The following is a 22391-nucleotide window of genomic DNA, read 5'->3' as shown; positions in this document are numbered from 1 at the left end:
TTAGGTGATTATTACTGAGTAGTCATTTACTTATACATTCCCAAAACATGATAAAATATACAAACAGTGAGTCAGGCCCTAACCAATTGCTTTCCTTGTCTCCTCAAACCTTCACGGTAGCCACTATCTCTCTCTCTCTCTCTCACTCACTCACACACTCAGATACACACACCACACACCACACACACACACACACACACTTAAGACACAAAACACACTCATACATACCTGTGAAAAGCAGATAAGCACTACTCAAAAAGTTTCAAAATGTCCAGTGTTAAGGTATGGGTGTAAACGACTTCTAGTCTCACAAATACAACTTGGGAAAGAGCATGTGCAACCCTCAATCCCACAAATCATGAAATCTGACAATACAAAATATTTCAACGTAATTTCACTCCTTAAAAAATAACAGGTTTCTCAATTTCATGTACAATAAAGAATCTTACCTGTCAACAAAGAGAACATTCTACATGCGGCTACATGTTCTGCTTTAAATACACAGGCGTGGAAAAAAGGTTATCTTAACATTTTTCCCTATATCACTACAGCATTACATAACTAAGAAGGAATGAAAAAAACAAAAACAGCTATGAGCAGGTTACCAAGATAGTTGTGGATTTAACAAATGGCATACAGTTGTAAGTTCAGTATAATGTACACTTTTCTAATGACTTAAAGTCACACATCTTTATAATACAAGAGCCACTGCATGTAACACTGGTACAGATATCTTCGGTGTTGTAACGTATCCCTGTGCAAATTTATTTGCTTCCATCTGGTTTATCACGGTAAAAGCTGATCCGCAACAACATGTGTGTACAGCAAGAAGTGGAATAAATTAAACTGTACATCACCTTCAGCCCTGCCAGCTTCATACACACATTCTTGTGCATTTACAGATATGCACACAAACCCTTACACACAAAAAACTCCCTCAGTTACTCAGTACACAGTATTTAAAGGACACACACGTTGTCCTGAACACAGCTATGACCTACATTGTGCCAAAGTTTAACCAAAGCATTTACAAACTAAGTCAGAGACAAATAATAAAACAGAAACAGAAAGGGACAAGGCTACATCATTATTGAGTCTGTGTGATCAGAATATGTCATACCAATCTGCTTCTACAAACAGACCAGGTGAGATTGTCCAAACAAAAAGGTATTAATCACAGCTATCGTTCAAACCCTTTTTTCTCTCTCTCTTCCCACTTTCTCGGGAGAGTAAAGGATAATAAGGGAAATATACTACACACATGGTGCTCATCAAACAATGTTTTCAGTTTGATATCAAACATATTATGAGGTTGGACTCACAAGTTCAACCCTTGTCGAGCATGACAGACAAATTGCTCGGTCTGTTTCTGTGCCAGAGATCACCAAAATGCTTATATCTACAAGTCCACAGAAAATGCAGCATGTTTATGACAATTTGCTGGAATTTGCTGGTCGGGGCTGGCACAATTCAGAACGTGTTTCTGAACTCTTGGTATTGTTTCTCACTTTTGTGAGAAGTAACAGGTTCCTACGCATGCTCATGAATTGGCTGGGTCCAGTGTGAACTGAACATCTCAATTATTAGCATGGCATTTGCACAGAGTCATACAAAGCGTAGCACATTGTCGCAGTGTGTCAGTGTGGCTGAGCACATTCTGAGTAATACCTAAGCTGAGCAGGGATTACAAATGGAAGGAAATGGTCACAAGCAATTATTTTCATTTGTTATCTCATACACGTGGGTGTCTATGAGATTCATCCTTCTGTTGTAGGTTGCTGAACAAACTCAAAATTTGCGGCTACCTAGTACCATGGGCTAGCTAGGCACATGTCTCACCTTTATCAGTTTTCAAAACCATTAATCTATGCACACATCTGGAGAAGAGATTCTAAATCACGACAAAACTATCAAACAGAACGATTTCTTCACTTACTTCACTAGCATCATGTTACAGAATACAAAGCTCTAGAGAAAACGAAAGATTGCGGCAACATTTATAGTACATGTACCTACAAACGTGGAAAAAGAGAGCTATGCCTGGCTATATATAAATGTATAAAGCAGTGAAATAAGACCAACATATAAGTGCACAGGAACTTGACCTTCAATGAAAATATTACATAGTATCACGTCTAATCTTGAGGAGTAAAACCTTGAGGTGTGTCCTTCACAGGGAATATAGGACTGATAACAAGGTAATGTATGTAATGGTGACATCATTCCGGTTCTGCTCTGTGTTCTACTAGCATGCACGAAGACTATGAGCACGCTGCAGTCTTCCTGAGTTTGCAATGCATGTAAAACAGCAAGTATTGGAGGAAGTGTAGACATATACATTTGTGATGGATCAAAGAATAGTATTTTTGGGGAAACATCATTTTAGGAAGATAAAATAAAATAAAATGAAAATGAAAGAGGATGATTCAAATATCATCACCAGAACAGTAGTGGTTCAAGTAGGCTGCTTGAGTTTAATCTTCACTAAAATGTCTCCACTTTTAGATCAGAAATCCACTTGTATTTCTGTTAAAACTTTCACAAAGTTGTTGGGCTTTTTTCTCAGCTTACGATGAAAAATATAAATCACTTGTATGAACAATATCCGCCTTCATGCTTTCCATCATTTAACTACTGTATAGGCCACATATTTAGAGAGTCTAATCTTTTTGCAAGTCTGGATTTCCCAACATTTTTAGTAAGTGGCTACATATGCTGTCTTGGAGTAGAGCAAAGGATAAAGAAATGGCACATCACATTCACGTCCGGGTCAGAGTTATTCACCAAAGTAAGATATCGTGTATACAGTAACTGCTTCCATAGTGGGTAATCCTAGTGCAGTGGAGACTGAGGGGAATTTCACCATCCAGTCCAGTTGATAGGGGCCAGGCACACTTTGTTCAAAGTATTTGAGGTGGGGAGGTGGTACAGATGTCCCCCAGGGTTCTCAGTATCTGACTTTTACGTTTCTTGCTATTTTCTCACAGATAATAAGCCAAAGTTAATACCATTTAATAGAGAATGACTTCATTCTTGGCAGGTAGTGTATGCACCTTTGGGATGCAATGAAATGAAATCCCCATATCTAACAGCTCTCTGAATCAGTCCGTCTTTGTGATGTTTTGATTCTTCTTTTTTGTCGTTGCTGTGTCATTCTTTGTTCTTGCTATTCTGCATGGGGTACGAAGATAGCAAGCACCTACAAGTAGCATACTTCAAACTAATATTGGTGTTGTATGTCAAGCTAACAGCAAAGGCTGAAATAATGGATGATGACATGACATACTTGGACATAAATACTCAACCATGCTTTGGAGCATTTATAGTTTGTAACTCTTTGAAACCCACGCAGCACAAAAGGTGGCGCATCGGGACATTTCTACAGTGACACACCTGAAGACTGACAAGAGTTATGATGTGATTTGTGTCTTTAACAGTGGGAATGGGAATGGAGCACTGGGGCTGGGAGCGTTGAAGCTAGGAAAAAGGCGGGAAAGGGGATGACAACTCTTCACTTTGAGCTCAACAGCTCCTTCGAAAGCCAGTCCAGTCCTTCGTACAGGCCCGAGCCTTGCGTTGCACATGCTGATTGTACATACTGCATTTGTGATAACATAAACAAAAAACAACAAACAACACAGGTAAGACAACAGTGGCGCTGATATATCTCTGTCTATGGCTGAAAACTGTTAAAAGGGAAAACATGCTTCTCATATGCCTGCACAACTGTCAATTTTTGCTCTATAATGCTCACTTATGCACAAGAAATGTGTGAAAGAATGCCATAGTAACGCAATTTCAGTTGGGTAACGACAAAAATGTGAAATATTAACCAGAACGGTTGGCCAGAAGTACTACTGTTTGAGAGCATACTCGATTGTGGTTGCAACATGATCTTTTATAATCAATTATCAATAATTGACAAAGCGGACCACAGCATAAATCTTCCCCGCTAGAGTGATTTGCGTGCTGTTTGTTGGAAAATACCTCAGATAGGGTAAGATCAATCATCATGTTACATTCTATGTACCCACTACTAAATGGGGAGGGAGGGATCTCCAGGAATTATAGTCATATGCATACAATCAAAATCATTTTGCTCTTTTAATCTCAAAATACTCCAAAACAACTCATTATTCTGTCAAACCACGTCAGCCAGTTAAGTTTCTTGGTAGACCCTTTCAATGTATTAAGAGCAAATTCCAAATGCTGGAAGATGAATTTTGAGCCCTTCCGAGAACTGTGTTGTGGCTTTAAACCCTGCCTGCCATCGACGACATCATATACATGTACACGCACTAATCAAAGAGGGTCAATGAAAACTGAAAGTCATTTGAGTCATCCCTCCATGTTTCCTGCTACGATGCTTCCGACAGAGACAGTTGCACGATTTTGTCTCTCTTCTTCGCGTACAAAAAGCCTATAGCCTATAGCTGCGCTGAATTCTCGGTATCGCCAATACGTAGGTGCCATGCGCAGAGCAGCGTTTTAGACGCATTATGGGACAGCTCATGGGACAAACTTGCCCCGGTTTTGGCTGCACATGCACTCAGATCACTCTATGTCTTTATCCAGAGGTATTTTTTTGTCAAAGATTTCTTCACTTTCCATCATGTGACCAGCACAATGAAGCCTTGCAGTAGTGAACCATGACTCTAGTGACCGCAAATCAGTAAAATTTTAATATAGAGTAACTGCGTCAGTACGCGGCCGTGCAGCCGTTCGCGGCAGGTACAACATACACGGTAATATACAGCTAAACACAGCATTGCACTGTTACATGCACACTACACATATACTAACACACTAGCAATCAACAAAAATCAACCGATAAAATGGGCACGATCTCTGACGAAAGTGAAATTTTCTCACCTAAATGACAACATATCGCATCCAAAATGAAATTTTCGGTACTTCTTAACATAACAGTTAAGAAACAATGGTCCAAGAAACTGGATTTTTTGTCGTTTTTTCGATGTTCATGGATTTTGAAAACATATCCTCACGTAAAATAGAACTTTCGCGAGCCGATGTGGGCCGCCATTTTTTTCGGAAAGTGGATGTTACCATCGGAAAAAAATGAGAAAAACACGAGAAAGACATCAACAACACCGCCAGAATTGCGATCTTGTTTGCGGCCAATGCATATGCGCACGCTATTTTCACATGCTTTCGCAATGGGAATTGGCGCTTACGCAATGTTCGCGAGACATGTGAAGGCGTTCAGCTAAAGATCGCGGAGCACGCGCGTATTGCATAGGGATTGTACATCGTGCCGCAAGCAGAAATATTACGTCACATATCGCCCTTATCGGCGAAAATTGTGCCGGGTTTTGCCCTGGTAAATCATGAAAACTGCGTTGGTCAATGGTAAATTTCTTTCATGAAAACAATTGCGTTAATGAATAATCTTGTCTATGATATATGAAATGGTTGAAAATAATTTGCCTGATTTGTTTACAAGTTGGAAAAACCCTTAACAATGCTTAATCTGCCGCAAACGGGATATTTTACTCTAGACACTTTCAACTCTTTTAAGCTGGATTATAGCCAAGAAAAAAAAGGGCGAACAACGGAAAAGCAGACAAATAACTCCATTGAATCGTATGGGAACTGCGACTCGCGTGAGACAACCGGAAGCGAACAAGGGCACCGAGGAGTCCCACAGTGCATCTGTGACAGAGCTCTTCAGCATGTGCAGAAGTTTTCTGCACATTGGCAATACCGAGAATTGAGTGGGCACTACTTTTTGCATGGTTTCGTAGTGTCTATGGTAGCGCTAAAACATAAATTACAAAAAAAAAAAAAAAATGAAATACTCATTTCCACGGATTCCTTCCCCATTTTCTTTCTATCAGCGGGAAAAAAAAAAATCAGAAAAAAGCGTAAGTCCGAAAATAAGAACAATTTTCATGCCTGCTTGTTGTTCCTGTAAGAGTGCATCCCAAGTTTGTCGGCGACCTCTGCGACACTAAGAGCATTTGGTAAGTCCTGCTTGTTGGCAAAGATCAGCAGCACTGCCTCTTTCAGGGCCTCTTCACCCATCTGTTAAATGCAAAGAAAAAAAGAAAATATGATAACATACAGAGTATATACATTTGTATGTGAAAAGAAGCCCGGTAAAAGTCAATATCATATGATTCATTCTTTGACTGCCAGGGACAGAAATATACTGCCTGTTTTCATCAGAAATGAAGTTTCTGTCATGTTCAAAGTCATGTTCAAAATACATGATTATCAATTTCAAAGGTAACAATGATTACAGCTTGTCTTCAGTGCAGCATGCAGTTGCAGTTCAATGATTCTTAAGTCCTGTTAATCCTTAATTGGAGTAATGCAGAGAGAGAGAGAGTGCAAGAATATTATCTCAAATTTCAGTTTGGAACTATATGCGATTTTCCATACAGAAGCATTTTTCTGAAGGTTCATTAATTTGACAATGGAAAATAAAAGTTTGCCAATCTGTAAACAAATTATAACTGGTGTTCAGATTTTTTTCATTCTTTGGACTAACAAACTTTCAGAACAAAGAACTTTCAGAGTAATGAACAGTAACATGTTTTTTTTTTTCTCATAAACTGTCAGAATAGAAATAATATAAACGGAGAAGAAGTACTCAAAGCAGGAAAATAAGTTATTGTAAGCTTAACATCAGTTAGGGTCTTTTAATTTCTTTTTGTATTGGTAGGTACCTTTTGACCCTTGACCTTGATCATGTGCGCCTAAATGTTGATAGGCACAACTTCGCCCCTCATACATATACATGCCAAGTTTCATTAGGATACCTCATAAACGTTTTTTTAGTTACGCTGTCCACAAAATTGATTACGGATGGAAGGATAGACAGACGGAAAGACAGACGGACAGACGGAAGGATGGACAGACGGAAGAACGGACAGACAGAAGGACAAACGGATGGACGGACAACCTGAAAACGTAATGCCTTCGGCAACACTTCATGGTGGAAGCATAAAAACATTTAAAAAATGAGTTGAGTATCACAAATTTGTACATAGCCATGCAAAAAGATTACTACACTCGCATCATGACAAGAAATGAATCAAATATTCAAGACAAATACAAAGCAGCCTCGTGTACGTAGACGGTGACAACCATCTAAATGCCACGCATTCACCATGCACGTTTGGGAGCAAATTGTCAGAGTTGGCAGGGAGGGGTGATCCCTGGAGTTTGTGAGAACTTCCCGATAACACGATCATGACAATCTCAAAGCAAAGCTGAAGTTTCTTGTGGTCTAATGCCCAGTAACTCTGTGTGCTACTTCTCACAATTTGAAGGAACTTTATCTCTGATCTGTTGAGTTGTTTTTGCTGAATCTTAGGAGCTTTTCATGCCTGAAGTTCAAATGGATGATTGCAAAAATTTAATGATTTGCAAACTAACAAACAAACAAACACTCTGTAAAGTTGTCAGAGAATGTGAAGAAATTTTACCAATGAAGAGGATCTTCAGAACCTTTGTATGGATACATACAATGCTTGACTTGTGCATTAACATTTGATGTTTTTACTGCAGCATCAACAGCTTCAGAATTTACTGAAAGACTGCCTACCTGTATATTCATTTGAAATGTCAAATTTAGAGGGTGCAAATCAATGTAGATGATCATCGTCCACATCCGATGATCATCCACATAGATTTGCATCCTCTAAATTTGACATTTCAAATGCATGTAGACAGTCTTTCAGTAATTTTAAGCTGTTGATGCAGCAGTAAAAACATCAGAAATTTCCTGAACTTGGGAGCATTGGTCAGGATAAAGACGAAAAATCTCCTTGCACAAAACAAATACAAGTCTTTCTTTATTGTCACAGGTGGTCAGATTTGTGTTTTACAGATTAATCAACAGGTGTAGTATTGTATTAGTTACAATTTCATGAAAAATTTGACATTCTAACACCTATATTAAGCTCCTCAAAAATCGCAGGAGAGTTAATTTAAGGAGTTCAATTGATGAGCTCCTCGACAAAGTAAGGAGTGCGATTTATAGAGCTCCACCAAATTCTGAATGTGAAGGTATGTTAAATGAAAGAAACAAAAAATCATTACGTTTGTAATCCTGAGTTTTTGCCCTAGTAGTTGGGGCTTCAACTAGAGCTATCTTTCATCAAACATTCTTTCCCTGTTCATCCCAAGACCCCAGACTGTTCATGACCTCCAAGAATGCGCCAGTACGCGCGGTTTCTTCTGTTGAATGGTTTCTCTCCTCTACCCCTCCCCCTTCCCCAAGTCTGGCACCTTGCCATTGTGGGATTTTTCTTTTTTCTACGTAAACTTGGTGTTTACTCTTGACTGCGCGTTATTGATTTGTTTTATTTTTATCTGAATCACGCACTGTGCTTTACATACACGTGGAGCACACACAGCGAGTCACCACTCGACTCACCTGCAGGCAGCTTACTGCGAGCAGAAAACGGCAGACAGTTTCTTCTGCTGCCGCTACTTTTACTGCCAAAATACTGGCTTTGTCACCACACAACATTACTCAGACACACGTTGTGTACTGGAATATAAATGAACTTTTTTCGAAAGCGACGAGTGTTGGTGTTAGGGCTTCTTCAAGTAAGTGTTCAATAGTTGTTGAAATCGTTACATCGCTAGACAGTCGGGGCTTGCGTACGCGTGATTTCATGGATTTGTTGAAGGGAAAATGGGAGAAAAAAGGTGGCTTCAAAATTGATTCGGGTAAGCATTTTTTACTTTTGTTACAAAATGCTTGCCTGACTTTGATTTTCACTTGCCCCAGGCAATCGGGCAAGCGCTTACAGGGTGGCCCAGAAAGAACGGAACACCTAAGATCTTTAATTTCAGCAATATTGTTGCAGATATGTCATTATTTTGCATGCTATTGGAAAGGCCATTCTTTTTCCAATAGAATGACACCACATTCTTTAATTTTGGTGAATGTGTTATGATTTTAGGATCATTTTTGTCAACCCTTGCAATTTTCAAAATGTGATCATTTTGCACTCTCAGAGATACCGAAACCAGCGAGAGTTCGGCTTGCCATAGAACCAGTTATGTTCACAATGTGTGGAATGTGGTTGTCATTGTCCGTTACCATTGTGAATGAGACGACCTGACGACAATAACACCGTCCGCCCCACATTTCGCACATTGTGAACGCTGCTGGTTCTATGGTAAGCCAAATTCTCGCTGGTTTCAGCATCTCTGAGAGTGCAAAATGATCACATTTTGAAATTTGCAAGGGTTGACAAAAATGGTTCTAAAATCATAACGCATTAACCAAAATGAAAGAACTTGGTGTCATTATATTGGAAAAGGAATGGCCTTTCCAATAGTATGCAAAATAGTGACATATTAGCATTAATATAGCTAAAATTAAAGATCTTAGGTTTTCCGTTCTGTTTGGGCCACCCTGTATTGCACCCTGCTACTACGTTGGAAATGGTAAATTACACAAAAATACATGGAATTCTGAGACAGAAAAAGAACAGATGTTGACAGCAAAATCTCTGGTAATCTTTCAATCAAAATCATTTTTTACTCAGTGTAAGACAAATAAATGTGAATTATGGCCACAAATGTAATGCTCTTATGCACATTTGGGGATTGGGGTATACACAGTTCCTATCAATGAGTTGACAAAATAATTATTCTCTTCTTGAATGGAAAGATGATTAGTAATAGTAAATACTTCTAGCACCATCATAATCATGACATTTATGCATGTAATTCAATAGAGATAAAAAGTAGTAATAATGACATTTGAGAAGCTCTGGTGGTTATACTCACTATCCTGGCCAGCTCCTCCTTAGCTTCATCCATTCTCTCACGGTCATTGCTGTCCACTACAAAGATAAGACCCTTCAAGAATCAAGCAACAAAAACAAAAAATTGAGGGCTTCTATCTCATGAACTTAGTTAATTTTTGAGCAGTACATGCAGGCCTGTTTTCTTGTTGATTACGGTGATCACAGTTAAATCTCATATCTTATTTATCTGCAGTACTATGATTTCAAGATTTAATGTCTGGTCTCAGAATAAAATCTTGACCATGGTCTAAAGAAATTATGACTTCCGTTCAAAGGGATTCCATTCATTTCATTTCATTTTTCAATCATTTCATTTTGTCACGGTAATGGGCTCATTCAATGCAATGATCCAGCAGTGGTTGTACACTGTACTTACCAGTGGCAATGATGGAACATCATAAGACAATGTCTTAGAAATAGGTGAGCAGTTTCACAATCATTTCTTGAATGGATAAAAACAAGCAATCCATTTGATACGGAATATAAATCTTGATAATCAAAGGAAAATCACATCAAAGTCAAAGCAATTTTATGATGAATTTACCCAGGGACATGTAATGAAGAATGGAATCTCTTTGCAATCTGAGCAAAGTTCATGTGCTCTATAGCATGACAACTGAATGCTTAGCAGTCCACTGGCCTTGACGTTTCATGCTCCAAGCTGCTCTTCCATACAGTTTGGCTATGGGGACCAAAGAAGAGGTTCTTGATTTTAACAATTTAAAACTGTACTTCACAGAAGACGTTGAAATCCTGTATGAAACTTAGTGGTAATATGGTACGGAACATATCATTCCTGTTTTTCTTCAAATCTTTTTGTTACTATTACCTCAGGACAGGAAAAAATATGGAGTATCAGAATATTAGAATTAGTGAACATTATCATCTTGCATACATTTTAACATAATTTTGTTGGCCAGATTTAGCACTTGGATGTTTAATATTTTGGATTAAATCATTGGCTAATGTGCATTTCTGTGAGTTTAGGAGCATTTTTACAAAAAAGTATATTTTTTTAATGGTTTCTGTTCATATGTCCTGTTCTCTGCATACTAAATTATTGCTGGAGAAAATATTGAAAGGGACAGCAAATTGCTGCTTGCTAGGTTTGTTGTTATCAAAGAATGATGCATACTTGAATAGAAGTGTTGTCTTTTTGTCAAAACAATTCATTGTCAGGTAACACCTGTGATGGAGCACATAATCTCTCCTCGGCACGGAGCATGGGTACAAAGGGGACTCGGTTTTCGTCACATCACCTTCTCTGACATCCCCCTGATTTCCCTGTCCTCATGAGACAAATTCCATTGCAGTTTCATGTTCTTTTTTTTTTTTTTTTTTTTGGGGGGGGGGAAGAGAAAGTCATGTCAACAATGTTTGTTGTTAATGTCTAAATACCTGTGTGTTCTGGAAGTAATGCCTCCACAGAGGGCGGATCTTGTCCTGGCCACCAACATCCCACACGGTGAAGCTGATATTCTTGTATTCAACTGTCTCCACATTGAAGCCTAGACAGAGAAAGTGGTCAAAACCAATCTGCATCACTGTCCACCCAATGGTCAGATTTACATGTATGTGAACAGACTATTACATAAATGAGAAGAATTTCCTTTGTCTATTGGAACAGTTTGTCCTGCCTACAACCAACCCTGCTAAGCTGGCTAAACATACAGTGTAGTGTACCTTATCTAGGCTTTTGAAATCCCCAAACTTCACAATGAAATGAGTGATGATGTGACTTGGACATGGGAGTTTGCACACACTCGGCTGCATGTACAATCTGTAGAATTTTATCAACATAAGAAATCTCCAAGAATTATCTTTTTTTACCACTGTGTGGATGAATAATGTACAGACTGTATGTATCAAGGCTCTCTTTAAAACAACAACAACAACAACAACAACAACAACAAAAACAACACAATCTCGAGATTTTGCAACAGCAAATTGTTCCAATGTTGATTGTATTCTTAAGTGATGAGTTTTTATCATCAGGTTGCTCATAATATCTCAATTTGACTACCGGTATTTAAAAATTCACACCATTTCCTTTCTTTTTTTGTTTGTCAATTTGTTCCCACTAGACAATGGACATTGACTTTTGATTATACGGCAAAGTCAGCCCACGTAAAGCTTACATTACAGAACAAATCCTTCCAGTCTGGTTATTTGTTCCCGTTAGACACTCATCAAATTAGACATACAATAGTACAATCAATGTTCTCTGACAGCCAGTGCCAACATGAACGAATCATCAAGCTATTAAATGGACCTTGCCTGCATGGCCATCATCATCAACAACATATTACAGTTCACACGTACATATTGTATCAGGGGTGGATCAAGGAATTCCGTAAAGGAGAGGCGCCTTTGCACCCCCATTTTTCTTTTTATTTCTTTCGTTTTAAGCAAAAATAAGGAGGGGGCGCGCGCCCAGTGTGCCCCCCCCCCCCTCCCCTGGATCGCTACTGCGTATACATTGTAACTTGGATGACTGTCAAACTCTGTACTGGTTGGGCAACATAACATTGACACTGTGTACATACATGTGTAGTTAAAAAGCACCACAAATCTAAATTGCTTACCAGTACTCATAGACAAGCTGATGCAGTCTTCTGCATTTCATTGTTTCTCAAAAAATTAGCCCCTTTGCACTGCTTGCTTGGATAAACATTGTACAACTGGTATTTCCTCACCACCTTTGGAAACACTTCAAGCAGGTCTTATGGACTATATTTAATTGTGCTGCGCTGAGTCGTTAATCTACAATCTGTTCAATATATTGAAAACTATTATATAAAATATGACATTCTGCAACAATCTCCCATCTACATTGTGTGCGTATGTGTGTGTGTGTGTGTGTGTGTGTGTGTGTGTGTGTGTGTGTGTGTTGACACTGTATGCACGTATTTGACACAGTTCAATGTACGTATGTACTTGAAACAGTGTGTGATGTACAAGTATTTGACACAGTATGGTATATGTACAGCATTTGATACAGTAACAATCACAAAGATCCCTCCCAAGGATCTAATGACACATATTTTTCATATACTTCTGAAATGATTAAATTCTCATAACTAGGCTATTGTGGGAATATCGATGACAAAAACAGCCAAATGTTGCTGAGAGAGTGGCATGAACATCCTGGTACATATTTTTCATGCACATATCATCTTACATGCAGGAAATGTCCTTATGTGCTGATCGTGATGATCTTGAAACTCATTTACACAACATTGTAATTTCCAAAGTTTACATTTCACTCTGACATGTAATATCTAAACAAAACTCTTGAACAATGGCCCCAACACATGCAAAAATGAGCATAAACATGCACACATACAGTCCCCCCCCCCCACATATATGTACACACACATGCACACATTTTTAATACGTTGATCTGTGAGATTGTCACTATTACTATTTCTTACTTTTTGCGTAACCAACATGTTTGTTCAACATATTTTACAAGTTTGCAGAAGTACAGCCATTATTGTGCTCATTGTTCCCTGTACCAAAGATGTCCTAATCATTAGAAGTACACAAACATGGTCATACACACACACACACACACACACACACACACTTTTTTGTGTTTTTTTAATATTCTATGATTTCTAAAGTTTCACATGACAAAACATTCATCTGTGTGTGTGTGTGTGTGTGTGTGTGTGTGTGTATGCACATGCACACACACACACACAACATGCTTTTGTATGCAGAAAACTGCTTTAATATTTGTTATTTGTCAACCTGCTTGCTACAAAGACTCCATCAAATTCTCTGTGTATGAGTCATACAAGCTTCAGCTTACACTAAGTAGACTGGACAGGTACTGTACATGTACATGTACTGTGTAGGAGTGTCAAGGGAGGTGACAACAGCTAGTGCCATCGTACTAAATTTCATTATACATGAAGTAACACTCCAAATGTCTCATCTTTGAAAGAGTTTTCTCTTGATGACACATTGGTTATAGATGGCAATGTCTATGTATTCTAAAACCTTAAATCTATAGTCCAGAATGAGAACACGCTACTAACACACATTTTCATTTCTCCAGAAATGCTCTATATACATGTACATGTACATCCTTTAAATTGACACAGAATGGATTTCTTTTCCACTGATGTACGACTGGGCATTCTTGGCAAATGATGTAATACAAATTGAACAATGTTTACATGAGCACTGCAAATGAAAACACAAGTAACACAATCAGTGCCAATATAAATGTGACCTGAAGTCTGCAAGGAAAGAGCTATTCACACTGCACACTGCCATTTGACATGCCACATTAGTAAAATTGGAGTACGATAAAATGAGACCCTGCATCTCAAAATTGACCCCTCCCAAAAAAAAGAAAAAGAAATCCCAGACACATTTTTTTTAGTTAAGAGCAGTCTTTACGCTTTAAAATGATGTAACAGTAATGGATTCTAACCTATCTAAGTATTAGAAAGAAAGCACACATTCTGGAAAAGCTATGCTCTCGGTGTTTTAAACATTACAAATTATGAAGGGAACTTCAGTTCTGACAGCTTTTGGGATACACAGTCAATATCAGATTGTTAATGCCAGATATTGTCGATTTGGTGGCTAGGATTTACAACATTCTAGTACTTACTGTCATTGCCTTAAAAAGCTTGAGTTACATGATCTCCATGTTGAATGTCGACAGGCACATTCATGGATTCCATTGAACATTGTGACTCCGAATGAATGTAAAGCATGATGAAGTCTTACATACAACTTCAACATGGGTATTTAAACTAAACTCTGTGTGCAACAGAATTGTTGTGAATAATGGTTTTAATAATAATGTTTGCACCTCTATATGTACTGCAAAGTTTTCCACAATTTGTGATTTTTTCCCCCCATTCATTACCCTTGAGATGAGTCTCCCATGGGGGAATATACACCTTGTACCTAGAGGTTACAATTGTACTTACCTATTGTTGGAATGGTGGTGACAACTTCTCCAAGTTTGAGCTTGTAGAGGATTGTGGTTTTACCAGCAGCATCAAGACCAACTAGATACAGAGAATAGAAGAAAAGAAAGAAAGAAAACAAAAATAAACAAACTCATGGTGTGAACGTGATAAATATCCCCCTACATGTCATTTGAAAAACAAAAACAAAAACAAAAACAACAAACAACAAACATACAAACTCATAGTGTGAATGTGACAAATATCCCCCTACATGTCCTAACACCACATGGTTTAATACCCAATTTAGAATCCTCTGTCTAGGAGGACCTCAGGAAGACAGTCCAAGGACACGTCAAATGAAAACAAGCATTTTATTTTTTCCAACTCAGCAGGGATTGAGAGAGACCCCTGTTTAGAGTCATTGAGTTGTCTTGCACGAGGTTGGCATGTACACAAATGTTTCTATGGAAACCAGTGGGCAGGCATTTCTCCTCGCGAGTTGGGAGGCAGTTTCTCTTGCACACATAAGCACACTCAACCACAAACAGCGGAGTGCTCAACAACAGCAGAAGTGACAGTGTGCCGTGTTCACCCTGACTATCATGCGACAAATTTTTAGCCTAAGTCATTCTCTGACTGCCAGTCAATAGAGGGTGTGATTCTTGAGAGCTGGAGGATGGTATTATGACTAAAAATATATAAAAAATATAAATTTGCTCTTTCTCTTTCACATTATTACAGTGTTTCTTTTTATATCTTCCCCATGCATTTTGAGGTATGTTACATACAGGTTACCTTACCTTTAAGTACATAAAACTGAAAAACAAGCTTAAGGGCCACTGATTTTTTTTTTTCTACCTCATGACCCAAAATTCAATTGTTTTTTTTTCACTTTTTTAGTCACACACCCTGCATGTTTGGTGGAAATTTGACAATCTGTTCTTGAATTAGGCCTATTCTCTTATAGTGAAATAAAGCTTGTTCTATGTCTTTCATGATGGTAACCACCATGATTGATCTTGACCTTTCACCTTATGACCTCAAAATTTAATATTTTTTTTTAAATTTCATTATGAACACATACAGCAAGTTTGGTGAAATAAATATATCAACCTACTTTTTCCCAATATTCATTTTGCTAAATACATCATAAAATTTCACAGAATCTCCAAATGTTATCACCTTGTCAATTCCCCCAAATTCAGACACGCGCGCAATGTCAATACGCATACAAAGCTGCTGAAAAATGAGCACGCACCATACCTTGTTGGCGCAAGGTTGCATTGGGGGCGTTGGGGCGCCCATTCATGTCCGAATTTTGGTGACTCTGCACTTGCATTCTGATTCAGCCCCTGTACATTTATTCACTGCATCGGCACGTACAGAGATTTTGTTTTTCTTTTGTGTTTTTGAGGATACCATCATACTCTGAGCTTGCGATAAGCGAAAAATCTCGCAACAGAACGTCGTAATTTTTTCAATTTTTTCATGTTTTTTCGGCGACCCCGATTCTTTACACAGGACCTAATTCGCGTGCGCTTTGGAACAGTTGCAGCGATTCTGCCTTTTTGACTGCAAAATTTGGGATTTTAGATGGATTTTTGGAGGTGACTCAGGCACTTTCCTGTGGTGAATGAGTGTGCCAGTATGTGAAATGATGTGATATGCGTGTGTTGTGACAGTAGAATTTGCTGGCTTGTGATAAGTGATAAGTGTGCGGATTTCGGAGGCCAGCCGAAAATTGGGGGTTTAATACTCTAAAAAAATACTACTAGTTGAAGGGTGTCTATGTACAAGATCCATCATAAATATCTGTTTAAATTAGTAATATATCATTTAGAATGTGATTGTGCAATTTTGGACTCAATGGCCCAAATTCATGAAGGTGGTACAAATGAAACCATGTAAAACAATGGACAACCCATGGAGCGCCAATTGTCGCATGGAATATTTCGTTACGAAATCGGTCATTTCATCTACAAAAAGGACCGTTACAAAATTATCATTTCGTGGATGAACTGTTAATTTAGTTACAAAATGTAATTTCGTTAAAAAATAAGTTTAATCATTTCATCGACGAAATCAATGATTTCGTAACAAAATATTCCGTGCGACACGTGGCGCTCCATGGTTTTTGTCCATGGTTTAATAAACCATGGTTTCATTTGTACCACCTTTGTGAATTAGGGCCAATATTGCCATTTGTTTGTTTTTTTGTTTTTGTTTTTTCCATGATAGAATAGACTCTGAGCTCTAAGTCTAACACAACTCACTAGACTCTACATTAACATTTGATTTGTTTGAACTTTTATGTCAAGCTGAGTGTAGTGAATATGTGATATCATTCATGAAAACATATATATGGATGGTGAAGGATGCTCAATCACAATGAACATAACCTAGACTATATATACATTGTACAAATGTATGTAAATTAGATTATAACGTTAGATATATAACAAACAACTTCTTCTTCTTTGTTTGAATTCCTCCAGTCAGGAGAACTGCTAAAGTTGCAGAGTGAGGTCAAGAATGAATAGTCACAAGGTCACAGGATAACAACAGGATAACAATGGGATAACAGTTAATAGAACTACATAGCTGTACGTTTGTTATGTATGTCGAAAAGAAAGCTCAGAGATGCATTATGAAACAGAGAGGGGTTTTTCCAGTCAGAGAGGGAGATAGTGGAGTTGCAGCAGGATCCAAGAAGAGTGAGTCTGGTGAAGCATTCGGGTGGTGTTGCATCAACAGATCAGGAAACGAACATTTTAAGTTTAATAAATTACTTTAATACTTGTCTTTATCATGTTATAGGTAGGGTAGATCACTCACTGAAACACTCACTAACACTAACAGTTCAGGGCAAAATCGTGAAATAGGCCCCACTGCAGTGTGCGTGCACCCGTGCGTTAGCAAGCAAGGTAAGGTTAGGGTTAGGGTTTAGGGTTAGGTAGTGTTGTTTTATGGTTAAATTGGCCGTTAAATTAGTCAAGGGACATTAGGGAGTCCTTCCGAGAATAAAAAGTAGAAGACCAAAGAAAAAACGGGAGAAAGGGAGGACGAAAGATGCTATGCTGTGGAAATCGGCCCCACCGCCGTATGCATCTCGCGTAAACGCCGTTTGGTGGGGCCGTATTCACGAGTATTATACTGTGGAAGAAAGCCCCACCGCCGTGCTTATCTACCGATGAACGCCACACGGTGGGGCTGAATTCACGAGTATAAACAGGCGAGCCGCCGTAGTATTTGTACGGATACGCAGTGGTGGGGCCTATTTCACGAGTATGCCCAGTTCAGATGTGTTATTTCAGACTAGATTTCTAAGTAGTAAGTAAATTTAGTAAAGTTTAGTGGTCAGTAGTAAAGTTAGAACTAACGTTAGAAAAAAAAAAATCTTGGCATGTGTTGTGTCATGACACACATTTGACCGAAAGATCGGTCTGTATCTGTCCGTCGGGGAATGTTCCGCGGAGACTACGTCTGGCTTCACGGATCCCCTCCGTACGGAGGACAGCGTCAATGGCAAAATATAAAAAGAGTCCTCCGGACAGACGGATCTTTCTGTCTAGACACACATGTAGGGGCAAGCATGGTATTACCGGACGCATGGTATTACCGGACACGCACATTTTTGCGTACTAATGACATTTTCTACGCGCGAGACTTCGTAGAGTACTCTCACAGAACTTTGTGTGGACCGAAATCGCAAAAAAACATCACATAAAAATGTGAAAACACGAAAAAAATCACATTTTACCTCAAATTTATAGTTGAGTGACCCGCACCTCGTATAGTTAATATTCATGCATGTTTGAATCACATTTCACGACTGAAATTCTATGAAATCCCACTCACATACAGGAAAACTGCTGAAGATTCCAATAGAACCAAAATTTCACTGATCGATATCGGAAATTTGTAGCTATCGTCCTCAAACGCGAACGATGCGGAATAGTTGTGCGCTAAGGGGCCCGCAACTCATCACCCGCGCGTGCAGCTCCCATAGACAAAGCACGTAAACTGAAGTAGAGTCTATAACCAGTTGTCGATTTTCTCACAAGGTTTTATAGCGTGAACTGTTCGAAATGTTCGAGACAGACATTTTACCGTAAAATACGAAATTTGAGCTTCATTTGCAGATTTTTTTGTGTGTCATCCGCTCGGTGAGAATGTGTACGTTGATTTGTGGGATGAATTGTGATTCTGGTGCAAGGATTAGGTGCAAAAGACCTCGATTATTCGATTACGAAAATAGCGTCCGGTAATACAATGCGATTTTGCACCGCGCAAAAAAACCACTATTTTTAGAGGGGTAGGTATGTTTGAAGCATATTTTCTAAAAACTGGAACGAAGAAATGACGTAAGTTGGCTGAATTCGTAATTTCCATGAGTCTGTGAATAAGTGGTGTTGTTTCTAGCCGAAATTTCATTCTATGAGTACGGAATTCAAAGCCACAAAGAAAAGCGTCCGGTAATAGGATGTTCCACCCTACCATTCACAGCCAGGTGTTGTAGACAGTATTATTGTAAGAATGGAGTTGGTTACTTACCCATTAGAATTCTTACTTGCTTTTTGCCGAAAAGGCTATTGAACAAAGCTGAAACCGTAAGGCCCATGGTCTTTGGTTTTGACTTCGTAACGTCGTCGTTAGTTCGACAGGATCAAATTCGCCAAATTTCTGTCGAGTGTTTAATACGTTACTGGAAGATTCTATAGGCCTAACGTTACAGGATCTTATTTATCTATCTAGCCTATACCGCATCAAAGGGCCCATCAAAGAGTAAACGGCGACAGTTCCACGTTTCAGACAAACAGATTTAGTTGGTCGATGAAACAAGAAATTTGAGGCGTTTGGAGGATATCAGTTCACTCGTCACACTCTTTCCATTAGACCGTTGCACAGGACTCCACTGCACTGTACACGACTGTATGGACTGTGTGTTGTGGGTGTTGTGCATATCCATGCCACGTCAATCCAATACACGTACATACGGTAAAGGAGAGGTGGTCTTTTGCTGTGCGTTTTGCTATTTAGTTTTCCTAGCAACCCTTACAGTAATTCATAAATGAATTTTTTTATCAAGAATCATAAATGGTATTTCCACTGTATCATTGCGTACTTATTATATTACTAGAAATTTACAAATCATCAAAAAATATGGATTTTTGTTTTGATATTTCATCGCAAAAAATAATCCTGTCTATTTTCCAGACTATTTATACCGATAATAACGCCCTCAACGGTAACTCATGAACTGCAGGCGTGCACCCGGTACGTTCTCTGGGCCCAGCACTAATCACCAAAACCACAAACTGACGGAGTATACAAGTAAATTTTCATACCTCCCTGCAATTTGGCAAACTTGTAGCAATGTACGCCAGTTATCGTGCTCCTTACTGTACCGGTAGAACAATAATGTTTACTTGATGTGCTTGCAACTTTCACAGGGGATAATTCAGAAAAGGAATACAGATGGCAGGAAAAATCTTTAAGGCAAAAAATATAGTTTGCCATCGTTTAATACTATTCTCGGGCAGTGAGGGATACTTCAGAAGGAGTTATGGAAGACGGGAGGGGAAACATTTAATGAAAAAAGAAGAAGAAGAAGAAAGTTTGACATCAATAATTTCCCTTTGCAGTGTTCATCATTCTGATATGCCCCCAGCTAACATTTGAAGGGGTCGGTGCAAAATAGTGCAAACCCACACTTTTGTCAAAATTGAGTTACATGCATTTTCATAATTCTTATCCTTCACTCTAACCTCCGTGAAAATATCATATTTGAATTCAACCAATAAGATGGTAAAAAATGCATGCATTCATGTTTTATTAATGTACAAATAACAATGTATGTACTTTCCAAAGATTCAACAGCGATTATCTCAAAATGACTATTGAAAACCAATAAAAAACCTTTCGGAATTTTTGATCACATGCAGAAAACCTTTTGGACGTTACAGACATCAGTAAAACCTTTTAAGAATATTCAAGACGTTCTGTGGACGTTCTGCAGACGTCCAGAAAACCTTTTTTGAAAACCATCTAGAACGTTCAAAAACGTTTTAAGAACGTCTACAAAGTCTTATGACCCATTCCAGAACGTTTAGAAAACCTGTCATATCTATCTGGAATGTCCAGAAAACCTTTTAAGAACGTCTAATGTTTATTGTTTTATTGGGTATTATAGTTATGAGATTAAGCAGGCACAATCTGGGATTACATTAATGTAATCCTGTATAATCTTATCCTATAATAGCCTGTACTTAATGTCCTACCACCTATACCTATACTACATCATATTCCCAATTGATGAATCTGTTTCACATTCTTCTATATACAAGCAAAATGTTGTAATGCATGAAGACATGGTTACTAAAATTAGATTACACACACCTTAATCAGGCCTATTAACATTATGGAAATAGGCCTACCTCTTAACACAATTTGAACTTGTGAATAACTGAACAATAACGTAGGTAAGTTTTTTTTTTTAGCACAGAAAGTTTGAACCCAGCATAAATCTTTAGATTTCAATGTCTTTTATCTATTTCCACTATCTTATATTTCCAAATATTTTCCAATCTTATATTTTCTTATTATTTGAATATTTATAAATAGGCATGAATATGCATGATAAAGAAACCCATGGCGAACACGTAGCGGACCACATAAAAACGTTTTTGAAACGTTCATTAAAGACAAGTCGACGTAGCAGACCTAATAAAAACGTTTTGTGGACGTTAATAAAGGACGAAGACGTACCAAACCTAATAAAAAACTTTTTGTAACGTCCACTGACGTTTTAAAACGTTTTCCCAAAACCTGTGCTTTGCGGTAAATGCTAAGTCCCAACTTTGACGTATGTACGTTTTAAAAACGTCCATTTTATACGAAGACGTATACGGATACTAAAAAAAAAAAAAAAACGAGTCCGAAAAATGCAGACTTCCTGTGACTGCATGTAGATGTTTGTAAAGCCCAATGAACCACAGTTTGTTAGTCTGAACATTTTATTTGTGGCACTTCTAAGGTTTCGTTAATATGAAAATCTAGGGCCTAGAACAATTAAAGTTTGTAATAATCTGAAAAAGAATTGCCTGTTTCAAACTTATTCTGTCTTCCGATTAACGAAATTTTAGAATATCGAACCTTATTTTGTCTTTAAATCAACAACCTTCAAAATAATCGAAACTTTTAGTATTTGCTTGTATTTTCTCTTTAATTTTTGAAATAAATCATATAGACCCGCGGAGCAAAAGCCTTGTTTGAGGCCGATCAAATAAAACAAATTTTGAATCATGCTGTTTGACTGAAATCCTGGCAGTGGTCTTGCCCATGGTCACATTTCAATATTTCTTCGACAAATTGTTCATTTTGCAATTTCTTTACTAATTAACTTCATTTCGCAACAACAATGAACATTTCGTCAAAAAAGTCATTTTATCAATGAACTTAATGTTCATTTTGTCACCAAATAATAATTATAGTCATTTTCATTCCAACAAATTATCATTTCATTACGAAATGACTTTATTTCTTGGGTTATCTACCTAGAATATTATAGAACTTCATGTTGCAAGATACAACCATGTATTATACGTTTATATCTCCTATCAGCAAACAAAAAGAATATGAAAAGAAAGCGTTTACC

At 38.1% G+C, this 22391-nt stretch overlaps 1 protein-coding gene across 1 annotated transcript; it reads right to left on the bottom strand.

The window, feature by feature from the left end:
• On the bottom strand, positions 1-19426 carry LOC139731126 (uncharacterized). Its single transcript, XM_071642011.1, has 6 exons — positions 19289-19426; positions 14753-14833; positions 11196-11305; positions 9778-9849; positions 5917-6045; positions 1-3598 (listed from the first exon to the last, which is right to left on the bottom strand). The coding sequence occupies exons 1-6, from the start codon at positions 19353-19355 to the stop codon at positions 3512-3514; spliced, it is 546 nt and encodes a 181-aa protein (XP_071498112.1). The 5' UTR covers positions 19356-19426; the 3' UTR covers positions 1-3511.
• Positions 19427-22391: the final 2965 nt, after the last annotated feature.

Source organism: Diadema antillarum, unplaced genomic scaffold, assembly GCF_040938485.1.
Source record: "Diadema antillarum isolate AM-2024a unplaced genomic scaffold, OU_Dant_1.0 seq00000358_RagTag, whole genome shotgun sequence".
Classification (NCBI taxonomy): Eukaryota; Metazoa; Echinodermata; class Echinoidea; order Diadematoida; family Diadematidae; genus Diadema; species Diadema antillarum.
This window is presented reverse-complemented; position numbering and strand designations above follow the sequence as displayed.